This window comes from Anas platyrhynchos, chromosome 6, assembly GCF_047663525.1.
Source record: "Anas platyrhynchos isolate ZD024472 breed Pekin duck chromosome 6, IASCAAS_PekinDuck_T2T, whole genome shotgun sequence".
Taxonomy (NCBI): Eukaryota; Metazoa; Chordata; class Aves; order Anseriformes; family Anatidae; genus Anas; species Anas platyrhynchos.
The window spans coordinates 36967296-36982903 of NC_092592.1; the positions used below are offsets into that span (position 1 = coordinate 36967296).

The 15608-nt window shown below is 41.1% G+C and overlaps 1 protein-coding gene across 1 annotated transcript; it reads left to right on the forward strand.

Annotated features, from left to right (window-relative positions):
* The first annotated feature begins 9549 nt into the window (after positions 1–9549).
* On the forward strand, positions 9550–11331 carry LOC140002837 (scavenger receptor cysteine-rich domain-containing protein DMBT1-like). The gene is made up of 3 exons (XM_072040232.1): positions 9550–9790; positions 10315–10703; positions 11052–11331. Exons 1-3 carry the CDS (start codon positions 9641–9643, stop codon positions 11329–11331), a joined length of 819 nt encoding a protein of 272 aa, XP_071896333.1. The 5' UTR covers positions 9550–9640.
* The last annotated feature ends 4277 nt before the right edge of the window (positions 11332–15608 follow it).

Below are 15608 nucleotides of genomic sequence, written 5' to 3' on the forward strand. Positions count from 1 at the left end.
CATTTATCTACTCCTACTGTGCAGATTGCTTGATAATTAAGATCTCTAGAAATATGTAGATCTTTGACATTTGTAGCAAAGAATTAATTAGTGAAGAATGTACTGAGAAATAAGTAATCTGTGTTGTTCCTTTACCTGGACAGCTACATGGTATTTTTTCCATTTGAGCCATCTGGGAATCATTTGTCTTTTTCCCCTTCCTCCCCTGCCTTTTCAGTTATTGCAAGAGTTTGGAGAAGAATTGCTGTCCATCATTTTTTCTTGCTTCACTGATTGCAGTGTTTGATTGGTCAGCCAATATACTGTATTTTTTCTGCTTCTTGCCAAGTTGTCAAAACCAGAAGAATATGAATAGCGAATACGAAATCTTGGGTACATTTCCTCATTCAAGTACAAATGTGGTTATTTGGATAAAGAATAAATATATTTACCCTTCATTTATGTTTGCTTTCAAGGCTTCCAACATTATATTTGGCCTCTTGTGTTTTGCACTTCCTTCTTCCATTCCAATAATGCTGGCCTTTGTGGAAAGACCTTCTCGGTCATTCTGTTGGGCTCCTCAACTTCAGTATGCTTCCTTGATGACTGTCCATGGATGCAATAAATTTGTATATGACAAGAATTGTGCCACAGATTTTGACTCCTGGTAATGCCATCCAAACCATGGTGGCCGTAGAAGCAAGAATCAGATGAAGAACAATATTTTGGCTCTGCAATCTTAGGATGGTCATCAGCCTTTTATCTTAAAATAGTTAAAACAGGAAAAGAGTTAAAATAGAAAATAATTAAAATAGGAAAACAGGAAAGTAGCCACGCTGGCAAAAGAATTATGAGTGAGAAATAAGCATTATTTTATGCTTTGGATTCATTCTGCAAAGAACAGAGAAGTAATTGTCCCTGTGCAAAATTAAACAAGGAATATATTAACAGAAATTCTTAGATCTGAATCTTTTTTTTTTTTTAATTTAATGGTTCAAAAGATAAAAGGAAAATTAAGAATAGATTTAAGTTGCAACCTATGTAATTTACCTAAATATGCATAGAATCCACTGATTTTTCTGCCTAGATTTCACAAAAAGTTGTCTGCTGATCCTGATTCTCTTGACAGCTTCTTGCCATCTAAGTTCCACAGTGAACAGTGTATGAGTTTTGACATTAACTTAATATGTCAGAAAGGAATAGGTTAATGTTGGGGCTGCATGTGCTCACTTCAGCTGCAAAGGTTCTTCAGATGTCTCAAAGATTTGCTTATAAGGCTTGGGTCAGTCTCTCTAATTGTCTGGAGCAAGTTGCCCACAAAGTATCGCACACTATGGCATGAGATCCTCTCTGCTTATGGATGAGGTTCCCAATCATGTAAACTAGCAAGCAAGGTTTCATGCATCTCTGAGGTCTGCTTCTCCTTGTATCAACTCTCTTTCCCCATGTCCTGGACTGGTAGTTCAGCCCATGACCACTAATTGCCCCCTCTCCCTTCTTCGTCTCCACCATGTTGCCTCTCCAAGGGCTTCTAGAGAGCACCAGTGGCTCCCTTCCAGTGGCAACCTTAACCCTCTTGTTGGATCTATTGCTGATGGCAGAAGCATTGATGTTGTGGTGTAGCTAGCAATTTTGATAGACCAAAGTATTTTCATAAGGTGTCTCTTGGTCATCACGTTGCGTTCAGTAACAGCCACTGTTCTCATGGGTTATGTTCAGAGACCCCCCAGTCATGCTTGAACATGGTGTTATCTTACTATTTTTGAAGTATGCCAAAGCTGTAAGGTATTCATGGCTCTCATTCATGGCTAGCTTGTCTTACTAGCTGGAACCAAGTTATGAAGCTCTCTAACTACTTTGCTGGAGGAAGCCCGTTTCAATTTTAAGCTCCCACTACCTTCCGCAGACCTGTCAAGAAATCTTCCCATAAAAGAAAAATATGAGATTCATCAGCCAAAAAGGTATCTTTGGATAAGAGCTCATTTTGTTTGTACAATGAGATGATTGTAACACCTATGGTAGCATAAATATTTCCTTCCAGGCAGTGGAAAATGTTACTCTTGAGATATTATCTTAATGCAGAAACCAGGATGTTACAAAATATTGAATAACAAATCAAACATATTTTTGTTTCAGATCATAGTACCATGATTATTTTATCATCCTCCTGTAGAAAAAGAGACCGATAAAGCTACTCCCCGTTAGAAATAGAGACTATAAATTCTGATGGTCCTTTCTATCAATAACTCTTGATAAGATGGGTACCATTATGATATTGATGAGCCTACTCTTTTTTGGCCCAGCAGTTCTGGAGGCCAGACCAGGTAAAGCACTTAGATTTGTTCCAGGGCACATAGAAAATAAAATATAAAGACTGCTGATTTTATAGATATAACTGGCATAGAAAATAAAATATAACGACTGTTGATTCCATAAATAGAAATGGCATTCATGCTGGTATCAGTTAGGGCAAAAGATTAAAGGTGAAATTAAATTAAATGAGAAATTAACAGTTTTAGTAGAATGAAACTGTGCTTAATCAGTGTAAATGATAATAATGATTTAAAACATTTAATTGAGGGATAGCTCATGTCTTAGTGCCTTGAATCCTTGCTAGAATTATGTCTATGAGTAGGTTATACATGTGTGATTCTTCCAGTTACAGAAATTTGATCTAAGAATTATGGAAGAACAGATTTGTTTTTCACTAAAATGTATAATTATCCCAGAGTATATGTATGCATACATACACTACGAATAAAATATTGCTTGCATTATTTGAATGTTCTTTGACATACAGTTCAGTGAAATATAATGAGCTTAATTTTCATAATCTATCACTGTGGATAAATGAGTGACAGATAAAAATAATCAAAGACATGAAATGATTTTCATTCAACTTTCTTTTTGTCATTGTCTTTTTTCTTACATGATAGTTTCTATCTCCTAAGTGACTTAGATGGCTTTGAGCTAAGTGTAAATCCTAGAATAACTACAGATAATTTTTCTAACATCCTATTTAAGGATCATTATGTTAATTTATGTTGCCATCATCCACCTCATCCAGTTTTCCTCATCTGTCCTCTGCTTGCCATCCTACCCTTGCTATTGTAGTCCTTCTCTCCATTTTGGCATTTCTCAGCCCCCGCCTCTGTCCCCTGGGCACAGTACGTGACTTTTTTCCCAGGTTTGCTGTTCCAATTCTCAAAAGTCCTACAAGTATAGTCTAAAAATGTGCATCTTCAAGTAAGTACTTGAAGAAACAATTTTGATATAAGTCAAGGAGCAGATTTGTAGCTTCTTGCTTTGAACAGGCAGTTAAATGCATACAAATAGGGAAATGTTTGTTTTGGATACTGTCTTGGCAATGAATTAGATGCAGTGAGGAATCCTGGAGCTGGTAATTCTGCAGAATTCTTTTGCTTTGGATGACTTATTCAGAGTTTAATAACAAGCTAAATATCTATTTGGCAGACATGCAAAGCATGACATATGCAGCATGCGTATTTTGATTTCCAAAGTGTAAATACTGTAGATCTTAAGTTACACTAACATTTATGTGGTGATTTACTTAGACTTAGTGGTAAAGTCTGTAATAAATTTCTTCACCAAAAATGAATTTTTAAAATTGGTATTTTCATGCGGTTATGCAGAATGTCTAAATTATGAAAAAGATTAATAAAAAGATTAAACTGAAAAACAGATGGGTTTTATTTGAACGAATGCATTGTAACAGCAGATATCAGGTGTACTCATGCAAGGTTATTGAGTATTTCTTTATTTCCAACTCTGATACAATTTTATAGGTATTTAAGAAAGTAAAAGCCAGTGGTTTCCTAATGAATTTTTTATAATCCCATTGAGTTCATTGTCCAGTCTTTTGAACACTTTGCAGAATTATTCTGGTAAGATTAGTCTTAAAAACTACAGGATTTGTTTGCGATGTGTGGACCTTAGGTCTTTAAAATTCTCTTAAAAAATTTTACAGGAAGACAAATCCCAATTAAATCACATAAATCAAGGAGAAAAGGTAAGAATGGCTATTGTTTTCTCAAAAGTTCTCTAGTTTATTTTTTATTTATTTATTTATTTTTCCTGGAGAATTCGTTTGGTCTTATTCTGACATAATTTAAACAAAGTAGCACATTGTTTGATGTCCTTAATGTTAGACTTCAGTACTGTACAATGTCAAATTACCTGCCTGGTAATTTTTATACAGCACCTCATATGCATTTATTTAGCAGTCCCATGTGCTCAGGTTTAGGAAAAAGTGGTCTTGGATGTCCAAGCTGCATTTTTCTCCCCTTGCTCTCCTTTTGCCATTCGCCTCTAGGTCAGAAAAGGCTCTCTACATCATGCAGTACTGCTATACACGCACACCTCTGAGGCACAGGCTGGGGGCAGAAAACTGTGCTGTACTTCCTAAATTCCTGTAGGATTCAAAGCAAATGGCTACATCTCCTTGTTCTTTACCATAAAACATTTAGATGGCAATGTCAAAAAAGGAAACACCTAACCATGATATATGTTCCTAAAGCACATGTATTTTCTTATGTGAAAAATTTCAGTGTTATTTTACTTAACAGAATTTTACCTACATTTAATTCTGATAGTGAAATTTATTTTCTTTCGTTTCCTCTCCTGATGTGTTTTTCCTATCAAAAATATTAATTTCTTGCTGAAACAGTTTGTGCTGCATCTGTCTAAATTTTCTGTCGAAATCTTGCATGAAATATCACAGGAATATGTGCAGCTGATTTAGAGATCTGGCAGAGAGGAAAAAAAAAAGTGGGGTCCCTGCCTGTATCATCTCTGTCCTCACAGGTGTTTAATACTAAGGTAGAAAAACACCTCCTAGGAATGATGGTAGCCTGGGGAAGGAGAATGGAACTTCTTAAGGTCACTTCCATCTTATTTGTCTGACTCTGTGCTCAATTCCCTCTTTCCAAAGGAATTGGTCTCCGACTGCTGAATGGAAGGCACAGATGCGAAGGTCGTGTTGAGCTTTATTACGAAGGACAGTGGGGGACTGTGTGTGATGATCTCTGGGACCTTTCCGATGCCCAGGTTGTGTGCAGGCAACAGGGATGCGGCCCGGCCATTTCAGCTCCGGGTAGTGCTTATTTTGGCCAAGGCTCAGGCAACATCCTGCTGGACGATCTGCAGTGCCAGGGAAACGAGCCTGCCCTGTGGCATTGTAGACACAGAGGATGGAGGAGACACAACTGCAACCACTACGAAGATGCTGGTGTTGTCTGTTCAGGTACTGTCACTTTTTTTTTTGTATTCCAAATACTTTTTCTATAAATTGCACCCAATATACACATCAGCATAGGGATATGCAGACGTCCTCCTCCCGAGATAACAAAAAGCTTGCTGTGATATCTCTGTTGCTGTATGCATGTTGGGTTCCTTACACTTTAAGTGGCATTTATTTCCTACTTGGCATCTGTAGTTAGGAGGAACCTGTAGAGCAGAGCTGCCAGCCTCACCTGGCCCATGGTGTCTGTGACTTGGAGCAGGTGCCAAGCAGTACCTTTCTCCAGTGTCACCATCTGTAAATACCACTTTCAAGAACAATTTTAAATTGGCTGTTTCCCTCCTCCATTCTCTTCATTGACCTATCAAGATGGAGTATGCCAAAAGAGTAATTTCTCCCACCTTCACTTAATTTCCCAGGAACTGGGTCTGCAGCTTACACAAAGACATATCCACTGCACAAACACAGTCCTCATGTGGGTCGTGTTTTTTGTACTCACAGAAAGGACATCTACAACACCAATATCCTCCACAGTAGGGATGACCAACTCAGCACCAATAACCTTGTCGACAGAGATCACTTCCTTACCACCAGCGACCACACAAGTGGAGACAAGCACCGCCTTGTCGCCCCCCATTCTGGGGACAACTACTGAAGTGACAATGAACTCTGAATTCCCAGAAGGGACCTCCACAGAGCCAGTGCCCTCCACAGCAGTCTGGTTGGCAGAGATCACCTCCGCAGTAGAGACGAGCACAGCAGGTAACCCACCCAGGGTCACTTGCCGAGCCCTGATTGCCCTTCCCACACCTGATGGCACAGAAGGGTCTGCAGGGAGGATGAGAGCAGAGCATGAGGTCAAGCTGGTAGTTTGGGCTGGTGGGTGGGCTACAAGGAGGAGGCAGGACACATGGTGACTGCCATCACCGTGCTGTGTCCCAGGTGCCCACCTGCAGCTGGCCGATGGCAGGCATGACTGTGAGGGTCTTGGGGAGGCCTGGGAGGCTGCATGATGGCTTTTGGGACCAGAGGGTGCGTGGGTGCCATGCTGACAGCTGGGTCGTCTGCATGTCACCGGCTGCATCCTCCTGGACAACGTGTGGTGCTGCAGTGTTGTCATATTTTTCTTCTCCAAATACTTTTTCCATAAACTGCACCCAATATATATGTATGTCAGCATAGGGGTGTGCAGATTTACTCCTCCTGAGATAATGCTAAAAAACCTTGTTGTGATATCTCTATTGCTGCAAACATGCTGTGGTCAATGTCTTTTTAAGTGACATTTGTTTCTTGCGTTGGTCTACGGACTACTGCCTTGCCAGATACAACAGGTAATTCCTGCCCTCCTGGCCTTGCAGCAACACGACCCCACACAGCTCCTGGGCTGCTCATGGGGAGGAGCTGACCTGCTGCAGGAGGGCATCCGTGATGGGGATGGGTCCAAGCCCTGCTGCTACCAGTGACTCCACAGCTCCCAGCTCCAGGGCAGGGCCATCAGGAGGGGAGGCTCCAGCATCTCCTGGCCCATGGTGTCCTATCCTTTAGGGCAGGTGCCACAGCAGTTCCTTTCCCTGCTGTCACCATCTGTAAATGCCCCTTTCAATTTAATAACGATTTTAAATTGACTGTTACCAACCTTCATTCTCTCCACTGACTTCTGTCAAGATGGGGAATGCTGACAGTGTCATTTGTCCTAACTGCACTTCATTCCCCAGGAATGGAGCTTGCAGCTTACACGTAGACATGCCCAACACACAAACGTGATGTTTTTCTTCCATAGCCCCAGAAACGATCTCCACAGAGCCCTCCACAACAGGGTTGGCCACCACAGCACCAGCAGTCTTGTTGGCAGAGATCACCTCTGCAGTAGAGACGAGCACAGCAGGTAACCCACCCAGGGTCACTCGCCGAGCCCCCTGATCGCCCTTCCCACACCTGACGGCACAGGAGGGTCTGCAGGGAGGATGTGAGCAGAGCGTGGGGTCAAGCTGGTAGTTCGGGCTGGTGGGTGGGAGAGGCAGGACATACAGTGACCACCTTCACCGTGCTGTGTCCCAGGTGCCCACCTGCGGCTGGCCGGCGGCCGGCATGGCTGCGAGGGCCGCGTGGAGGTGTGGGATGGACGCAGCTGGGGGACGGTGTGCGACGACTACTGGGACCTGAGTGAGGCGCAGGTGGTGTGCCGCCAGCTGGGCTGTGGCCCTGCCATAGCCGCCCCAGGCAATGCTCACTTCGGTGCCGGCAGTGGCCACATCTTCCTGGACAACTTGTGGTGCCATGGGTACGAGGCCTCCCTGCTGCTCTGCGGACACAATGGATGGGGCGTGCACAACTGCGCCCACAGCGAGGACGCCGGTGTCATCTGTGCAGGTAGGGGAGTGGCTCCACATGGAGCTCCTGGCCTTCTGTCCCTTCCAACCCTGCATCCCCATGGTGGTGCCCTGCACCCTGGGACCCCTTCTCCAGAGCATTACATCTCACTTATGGCTCTTCTTCCTCCACTCTCACAGCTGCCACGACCACCCCAGTGCCTACAGAAGGTAATGCTCTCCCGTGGTTCTTTGAATCTTTTTTATTTGTACACGCACAGTGCTATTTTATTGACATTAATTGCTTGTGTGTAGTGTGCTTTCTTTAGGTCATGATTTCTATACAGTGCTCTTATACCATTTTCCAAAACAATTCTGTTTTAATTGAAGAGCTCCCCATTTGTATTTATAGTAGCAGGTAGTTTATCAGTGAGGTGGCGTGTAATCGGTAATTTTTGCCTTTATTAGAGGTGTTATGATATCCAGCCTTCTATTTTTACATTGGAAAGCAGAATTCAGATAAAGAGCTTGACCACTCACATCAGAAATCAGTGTGGATGTGAATGTGCCCAAAAGCCCATCCAGGAGTGTGCAGCACTGGGCTGTGATGTTGTGCAGGAACATAAAATGGTGGTGGTGGTGGGGAAGGGGTTTCCTTTGCATGTCACATGCTGTAGGGATTAAATTCAGAACTCATGCCCACCTTCCTGTGAGGAAGCTGTTAGGATTATCTCTGTATTTAGCATAAGAAAGCACTCATGCTGGCAGGAATATGAACACTTTTTGCAGCCACTCTCATAGGTGGAGCAAGAAATATTATATCTCCTACTTTGCCCAGCTGCCTGGAGTGCATATTGCAGTCTGAGGGGACATTGTCTATACAGGAAGGTGTTTACATGTTGACTGTCATAACCCCTCCCAGAACCAGAACTGCAGAAAGGAGACACCAGAGCAGCCTGAAGATGGTGATCTGACACCATAGATGTGACAGCATGCGCTATGAAATTAAACCTACAGCAAAACCAAATATTTGTTTTGATTTGGGTAATACTGAAGATGATCTGAGGACAGCAGGAAACCGGCTTTTCAACAGCTGCAGATTAGCCATGTACAACAAAAGTACTATTTTTAAAGGTTACTATAAGTAAATTCTCTTCTACTTCTTTCTGCAGCACCTTATTTTTGTGGTGGCTTAATTTCAAATTCCTCTGGGATGCTGCAGAGTCCAAACTACCCTGGAAATTATCCAAACAATGCTGACTGTGTGTGGGAAATACAAGTAGAGAATAATTTCCGTGTTGCGCTCACATTTAGAGATGTTGCGTAAGTAGAACATTGATTCCCTGGGCAAATAACAGAGTCAAAACTTACTTGAAAAACTTGAAGACTTATTTGAGATAGGCAGCCTCCACAAACTTAAAGATATTTTCAATACCATCTAGCAGCTGGAAGGCTTGAACAAACACTGGGTTAGTGAAGTATTTTCTCCTTGTAGCTACATGCAAAATGAATAAAGCATGTGCTGTTAAAATATTTTATCACGTGTTAGGCAGGTAAATCAGAATTTCTGGAGCATGTTGACAAGGTGCTGATGTTTGTTCCCCAGGCTGCAGAACAGCAGATGCCAGTATGACTACATTGAAGTCTATGATGGGCCTCCACACTCTTCTCCACTTCTTGGGAGAATTTGTGCTGGTTCCTTCCTCACATACACGTCGTCTTCAAACCTAATGAGCATTCACTTTCACAGCGATTCTAGACACACATTTAGAGGGTTCCAGGCCCACTACTCCTCCATCCCAACAGATCACAACATTGGTGAGTTCCCCTTCAGAACAGAAACTCTGTTTCTCAGCAGACAAGCCTGTTTATAGTTTTTGTTTGCAAAATAAATATGTGTGTATTTAAGGACGCAAGGGAAAGGAAGTGATGCATGCGAAATATGCTGGGTTGATATGCGAACAGCCTACCTTCTACATTAAGAAAAAAAGCAGCGTTTAGTTCAATTAAAACCTTCAATCATTAACAAATTGCTGATTTAACTGTTACATCGTATCTTCTTCTACCAGCCCTTACGTGCCTGCCAGACTACATGCATGCGGTGGTTAGCAGGGACTATCTCCAGTCACAAGGCTACTCTGCAGAGACAGTCACCCTGAACGACACTCGCTGTGAGCCAACACTCACAGCACACGAGGTGGTGTTCAACGTTCCCTATGACAGCTGTGGGACAATACGAGAGGTATGAACTGAACTAAACTGGGTAAACTGAACTGAACTGAACTGGGAGAACTGAATTGCAGGGCACACTTTGAAGTGAGACACGAGAGAGCCATTGCGGTCCTCAGTGGTAAGAAGTGATTTGAGACCCATAGGTTTTAATGCCTTTAGCTTTCCTTGCTGTAGGGAATCCCCATCCTTACCAGAAATGAGAGTCTAGGGAGGAAGCTCATGAGTTTAAGTGCCATGCAGGTCTGGAATGATTGTGTATTAAATGATCAGTGTTCTGTATAGAAATGCAATGAGTTGGCTCTGCCTTGAATTTAACAGAGCTTTCCCACACCAATTTCTGTTTAATTAAATACTTTATATCAGCAGGTTTATTTCCATGTGAGCAGAAAAGACCATCATCAAGCTTCTTAGCTCCAAGATGCAGCTTATCTTTAATATGAAACTACATTTTTAATTGCATATTACTATGTCAAAGCTTAGAATATAGAATGCGACAGAAATGCAAATCCTCATTTTAAATTACACCTTAAACAGGAAAGCAATGGTACAATCAACTATTCCACCATGATCAAAGTTACCTCTTCCGAGTATATAATCAAGAGGAAAAAGGATCTTCACTTACACCTCAGTTGCAAGATGTTACAAAACACGTGGATACAAATCATGTATGTTGCTGAAGATACTGCAGACATTAATGAAAATCAGTTTGGAAGATATGCTGTGAACATCACGTTTTATGATTCCTCATCATTCCTGCGGCCAGTGCATGACTCTCCATACTACATTGACCTGAACCAAAATTTGTACCTTCAAGCTTATCTTCACAGCTCTGACCCAAATCTGATGCTGTTTGTGGACACATGTGTGGCATCACCTGATCCTCAGGATTTTAGCACTCTATCCTATGATATAATCAAGAATGGGTAAGAACTTTCTCAAGTCATTAGATGCATAGCTGTTATATCCTTTCTACAATTTATTTTAAGAGAATAGAGCCAATGTGAATTGGTTTGGATCTCATTATCAACAGAAAGTTAAAAGGTTTGTATTTATTTATTTATTTTTACAATATGAGCCTGGGAATAAGAAACAACACCTCTGCTCTGCTCTAGCTTCTTCATGGACTTAATTATACTTTGAGATACTCTGAAAGTTGCACTATTATCCCTTGGTGTTCTCAGCGCCTGGTTATGTTTTAATCCACTGCATTTTTTCAGGAATGTCCACGTGTAAATCCATGGTGACTAATTCTCTTCCTCATTCCTTTTCAGATGTGCTAGAGATTCTTCCTATGCCATATACTACACCCCCAACAGCCACTTCGCTCGGTTCAAATTTAATGCCTTTGAATTCATTAACCGCTACTCATTAGTCTACCTGCGGTGTCAGCTAGTGGTGTGCAGGCTCGGGGACTACTCCTCCCGCTGCTACCACGGCTGCTCGGGAAGGTTCAAGAGAGACACCAGCTCTACCCAGGAGAAAGTAGATGTTGTTGTCGGACCTCTGAAGCTTCGAGAAGAAGGTGCTCAGAGCACCACTGAAGTTGAATAAATTTTTCTCTTATTTACTCTGAGACTACTTAGGTCTTCATGAAAAAATGCCATAGCTCTGTTTGTTTCTGACATCTGTCCCTGAAATCTGCTCATGCTAACTCCACTGTAAACAGGAAGGCATTGTTTGGCTGACTCAAATGTCTATGATATCCTTCTTCTCTCAACACCTTGCAAACTATTTTCACCTGCATGCATGAATAATGGTAACCGCTTTGGTGGCACCAAAACAGAGGGCACATATAAACCCAATAGTGCTATCACTCCATTGAACTAATTAGCTCAATCTGATTGTGTAATGTGATTGCCAGCTCTATTCCTGAGAAACAAGCTCTCAGGCTTCTTCAGAAATGTTTAATTCCCTCAGTTGTCTTCTGCTAATGACGTCTGCATAGTTAAGCTGTCATCCCTGCTAATACAAAGCCTGCTCAAAGAGCAATGAAATTAGAATTTAGCTTAATTCTGGCTGCGATCTAGGGAGCACCCCTTTTAACGCAGCTGCTCTTTGAGCCCAGGCCCTTGGCATGAGACCAAGCCCTTCTGCCTTCCCTCACAAAGCTGGACTGTACCGCACCTCCTCCCCACGCGGTTCCTGCTGTGGCTGGGAATGTGCTCAGGCCGCTTACTGCTGCTGTCGCCGCCCTGGCCATCATCATTTTTGTTCTTCACAGAATCACAGAATCACAGAATTTCTAGGTTGGAAGAGACCTCAAGATCATCGAGTCCAACCTCTGACCTAACACTAACAGTCCCCACTAAACCATATCTCCTAGCCTGTTACAATGCTTCTAAATAACTTTATAATCCTAACACCTCTTAAATGATTGAGAAATAATTTCAACATTTGCACTAACACAAGCTGTTTGGTGCGGTCATTTTATCATTTTTCTCCTCTTAATTATTTCCTCACATCTTCACAAGACTATTTATCTACTGCCTTAAAATTTTGTAAGCTGGAGAAAAAATACAAATGAGGTATTAATAAATATTTCAAGGCTTATTAAAAGTAGGAAGATTAATTTGGGGGGAAGTAATAGGCCATATCGGAAAGGGAAATAGTGATCAATACCAATATTGATCTTAGTATGGCATTTCGTATTGTGGCTATCTACTATTCCAATTATCTTAAGCATTGTTTTAATGCTAAATTTCTCATTGAAACAATAATAGGTCTGTGCTTACTTATAAAATACAGAGATTTTCAAGCTGAAGAAGTCTTTTATATGAGCAGTGTCATTTAAAATCGAATGAAGGAATGTTTACAAAACAATAATTTAATTTTTTGTTTTGAATGAATGTCTCTGTGATTAAAATACTAATGAATGCTTTGCTGTGTTAGAGTGTGGTCTGTTGGATCAAAAACTTGCCAGACACATGCAAATTTACAGAAAATTTCTGGCCTTGGGAAGCCAGAGAACAGATCAGTGATGCCTGATGGAGAAATGCCTTCTCTTTCAGTTTTCTGTTATTCTCTCCCCCGTGTCACACACAAGCACTACACAACCCACTAGGGACTTCAAAGGAACTCCCTATCGGTATGTCCCCCAACCCTGAGTTCCCTCCAAACCATGTGGCTGACATAGTCCCTGAGAATCATCTTCCATCCAAGCAGCCCCCATGCCCACCTGCAACCTGGGCTCTTGCAAATACCTATCTCACTCTTCATTGTATGTGGAAAAAAGCCCACTGCGTGCCCGTGAGGAACACCTGTGCAGGTGTGTATCTTCACGTTGTTGGAGGGAAAGCTTTCCCTCGAGCATTCAGTGTTCTGCCCATCCATTGTATCATGAAACACTCCTACATAGTGCTGTGAAGATGCGGGCAGTATCTCTGTGCCGTGTGAGTGCTGGATGTACCTCTGAGTGCGTGGTTACAAGGTCCTGTAAGGGAGTTGAACTGTATAGGGTGCACCCTTATCACTACCACCACATCTTCCCAGCAGATGCTGCCCAAACTTTAAAACCTCCACTGCAGCCAAGACAATTGCTCCTTGTGCTGCCCAAGGCTCATTACTGAAATGAGCATCACTGTTGGAAAGGTTTTTCAAAACGCCTTCCCCTGACTTTCACTGTTGCTGTTCAAGCCCCTTACTTCTTGCCCTGTCCTTCCTGGCCATGCAAAGTAATTTTCTTACCTTTCTCTTTAGGTGCATTTTTCTGGTGTTTTCCCAATACATTTCCAATTCTCTAGATTAAATACTTCCAAATTCAAAAGACACTGAGCTGTTAAAGGTGTTCTGTTTCCAATATTTAAAGCTGAGCTATATAATCTGATACAAGGGCTTGTCAAATCAATTGGAAGCCTTCACACTGATTTATGGGTTTTTGGATAAATCCTAAACCAGACAAAAACTGTAAATCTCATTAAAGAGATTGAATCTCAATCAGGAGATTTTTCAGGTCTCATCAAGATGTCATATAAGTATCAAAAGAAATCTTGTATTTGCTTCCAAGAAGGAAGAATTTTGTTCATTGTTTAAAACTTTTGGTTGCTGATTGCAATGAAATTCTTATTCTTATTCTTATTCTTATTCTTATTCTTATTCTTATTCTTTTCTTATTCTTATTCTTATTCTTTTCTTATTCCTATTCTTATTATTTTCCCCACAGTTATTTGCTTCGTGATTGTGAGGAGTTTGGCTACTCAGGACTCACCCAGAACATAAAAAACAACATGTTAATATCCATTAAAAGTGCCAAGTAGTGTAGTATGAGCTGAGTCAGGAGAGGATAATTACTGAACTAAAACTAACCTATACACAGCATGAAGGTACAAGTGCTTGTAACTCTGATGAAACTGCAAATTCTTGAACAACTCTCCCAAAGTGGCACTTCTTAAGAAGGTGTTTCATGGAAACAGGATGGAGTCAAAGCAATCTGTTTTCAAATATGCAATTTTTTTGGGGGGGGGAGGGTAAAAAGGCATTTTACAGACTGTGTGAGTTCCTGCCAGCGTGCTGTCCCCAGTGAAATCATGCAATGTATTTGGCCAACACTGGGGTTAAAACAGGTCTTAGAAACAAAATTCTTGTTTGTTTGTTTGTATGCTGAATTTCCTGTGCTTTGCTGTCCTGCTTATCCTTCTATTCTAATTTTGGAGTATGGACCGATAATTCAACTCTGTAGGCCTCCTTCCCAGGAACATATTATAAAAATATTTATAATAGGGTATAAATAAACATTGTTTTGTTTCTGGATCCCATAGCTAACAGATTCATTTTCCAGTTTTTAATAATAAATCCCCATGTTTTGTAGACTGAAACTAAAAAGAGCTAATTTGCTTTTGCAGGGTACGAGTAAGAAACACAGCTTTTCTTGTTTTCACTTCTTTTTTCCCATACCTTGCCACAAAAGCCAGCAGATACTTATTGACATCAGACTGAACTAAGCAGTTAACCTGTTTACAGTTCTAGCTTAGATGTTCTTTAATACCCACACTTGTACCATGTTCTAATTAAATCATTAAACGAATATACGGCAGAGATCACTTTCACCTGTTTTAAATAACAGTCTCACCAACCAAGCTTTTTTTTCATAGATTGCACCAGAATCTAACCTGAGTTGGAGGTCAGGCAGAGAGAGGCTGCAGCTGGGTTTCTGACCTGCCCACTATGCTTAATAAACTCAGGGGAAACAGCAAATACATTTCCTTAGAGAGCTCACCATTGCCCTTTGTCTTCAAAAAGTTCAAGATAAGTATAATTGCTGGCTTTTGCTGTCAAACATCTCTGAGCACAAACATCAGTTTTTGCACATTTTTTGTTAAATGGCTTGTGTTACAAGGAGAACTGATTTTTCCGATTTATTTTTCTTTATTTTGATAGTTTGCTTTTGTTTTCATGTTTGTTTTTAATTTAATTTGTATTTGTTTTGGCAGTTTAAATCTAGCTGGAAAAAAAAAAAAAAAAACAAAAACAAACAAGGAGATACTGAAATTCTCACAGCAGTTTGTGTATTTTGGGAGACTTTCTATCTCAGGCTCAAGAACTCTGACATGAAAAACATATTTTTACAAAGTCTTGCTTAGCTGAGGAAACCCAGCTGGGTCAGTGGGAGTGGCATTTGTTTTCATTTGCTAGAATAACCCTTGGATTACCTCTTTTGCCCTGAACCAATTAGTACCCATCCAAGCAGCTTTTTCCTTTCTCAAATAAATGAATCAGTTACAGGCTGTAAAGTAGAAAGGAATTGCTCTGCCACTGTACTAAAGAACACACTGAGTTTGAATGACTGTAATATTTATTTTTATTTTTTTCCTAATTTCAGAAACTGTAGTTTC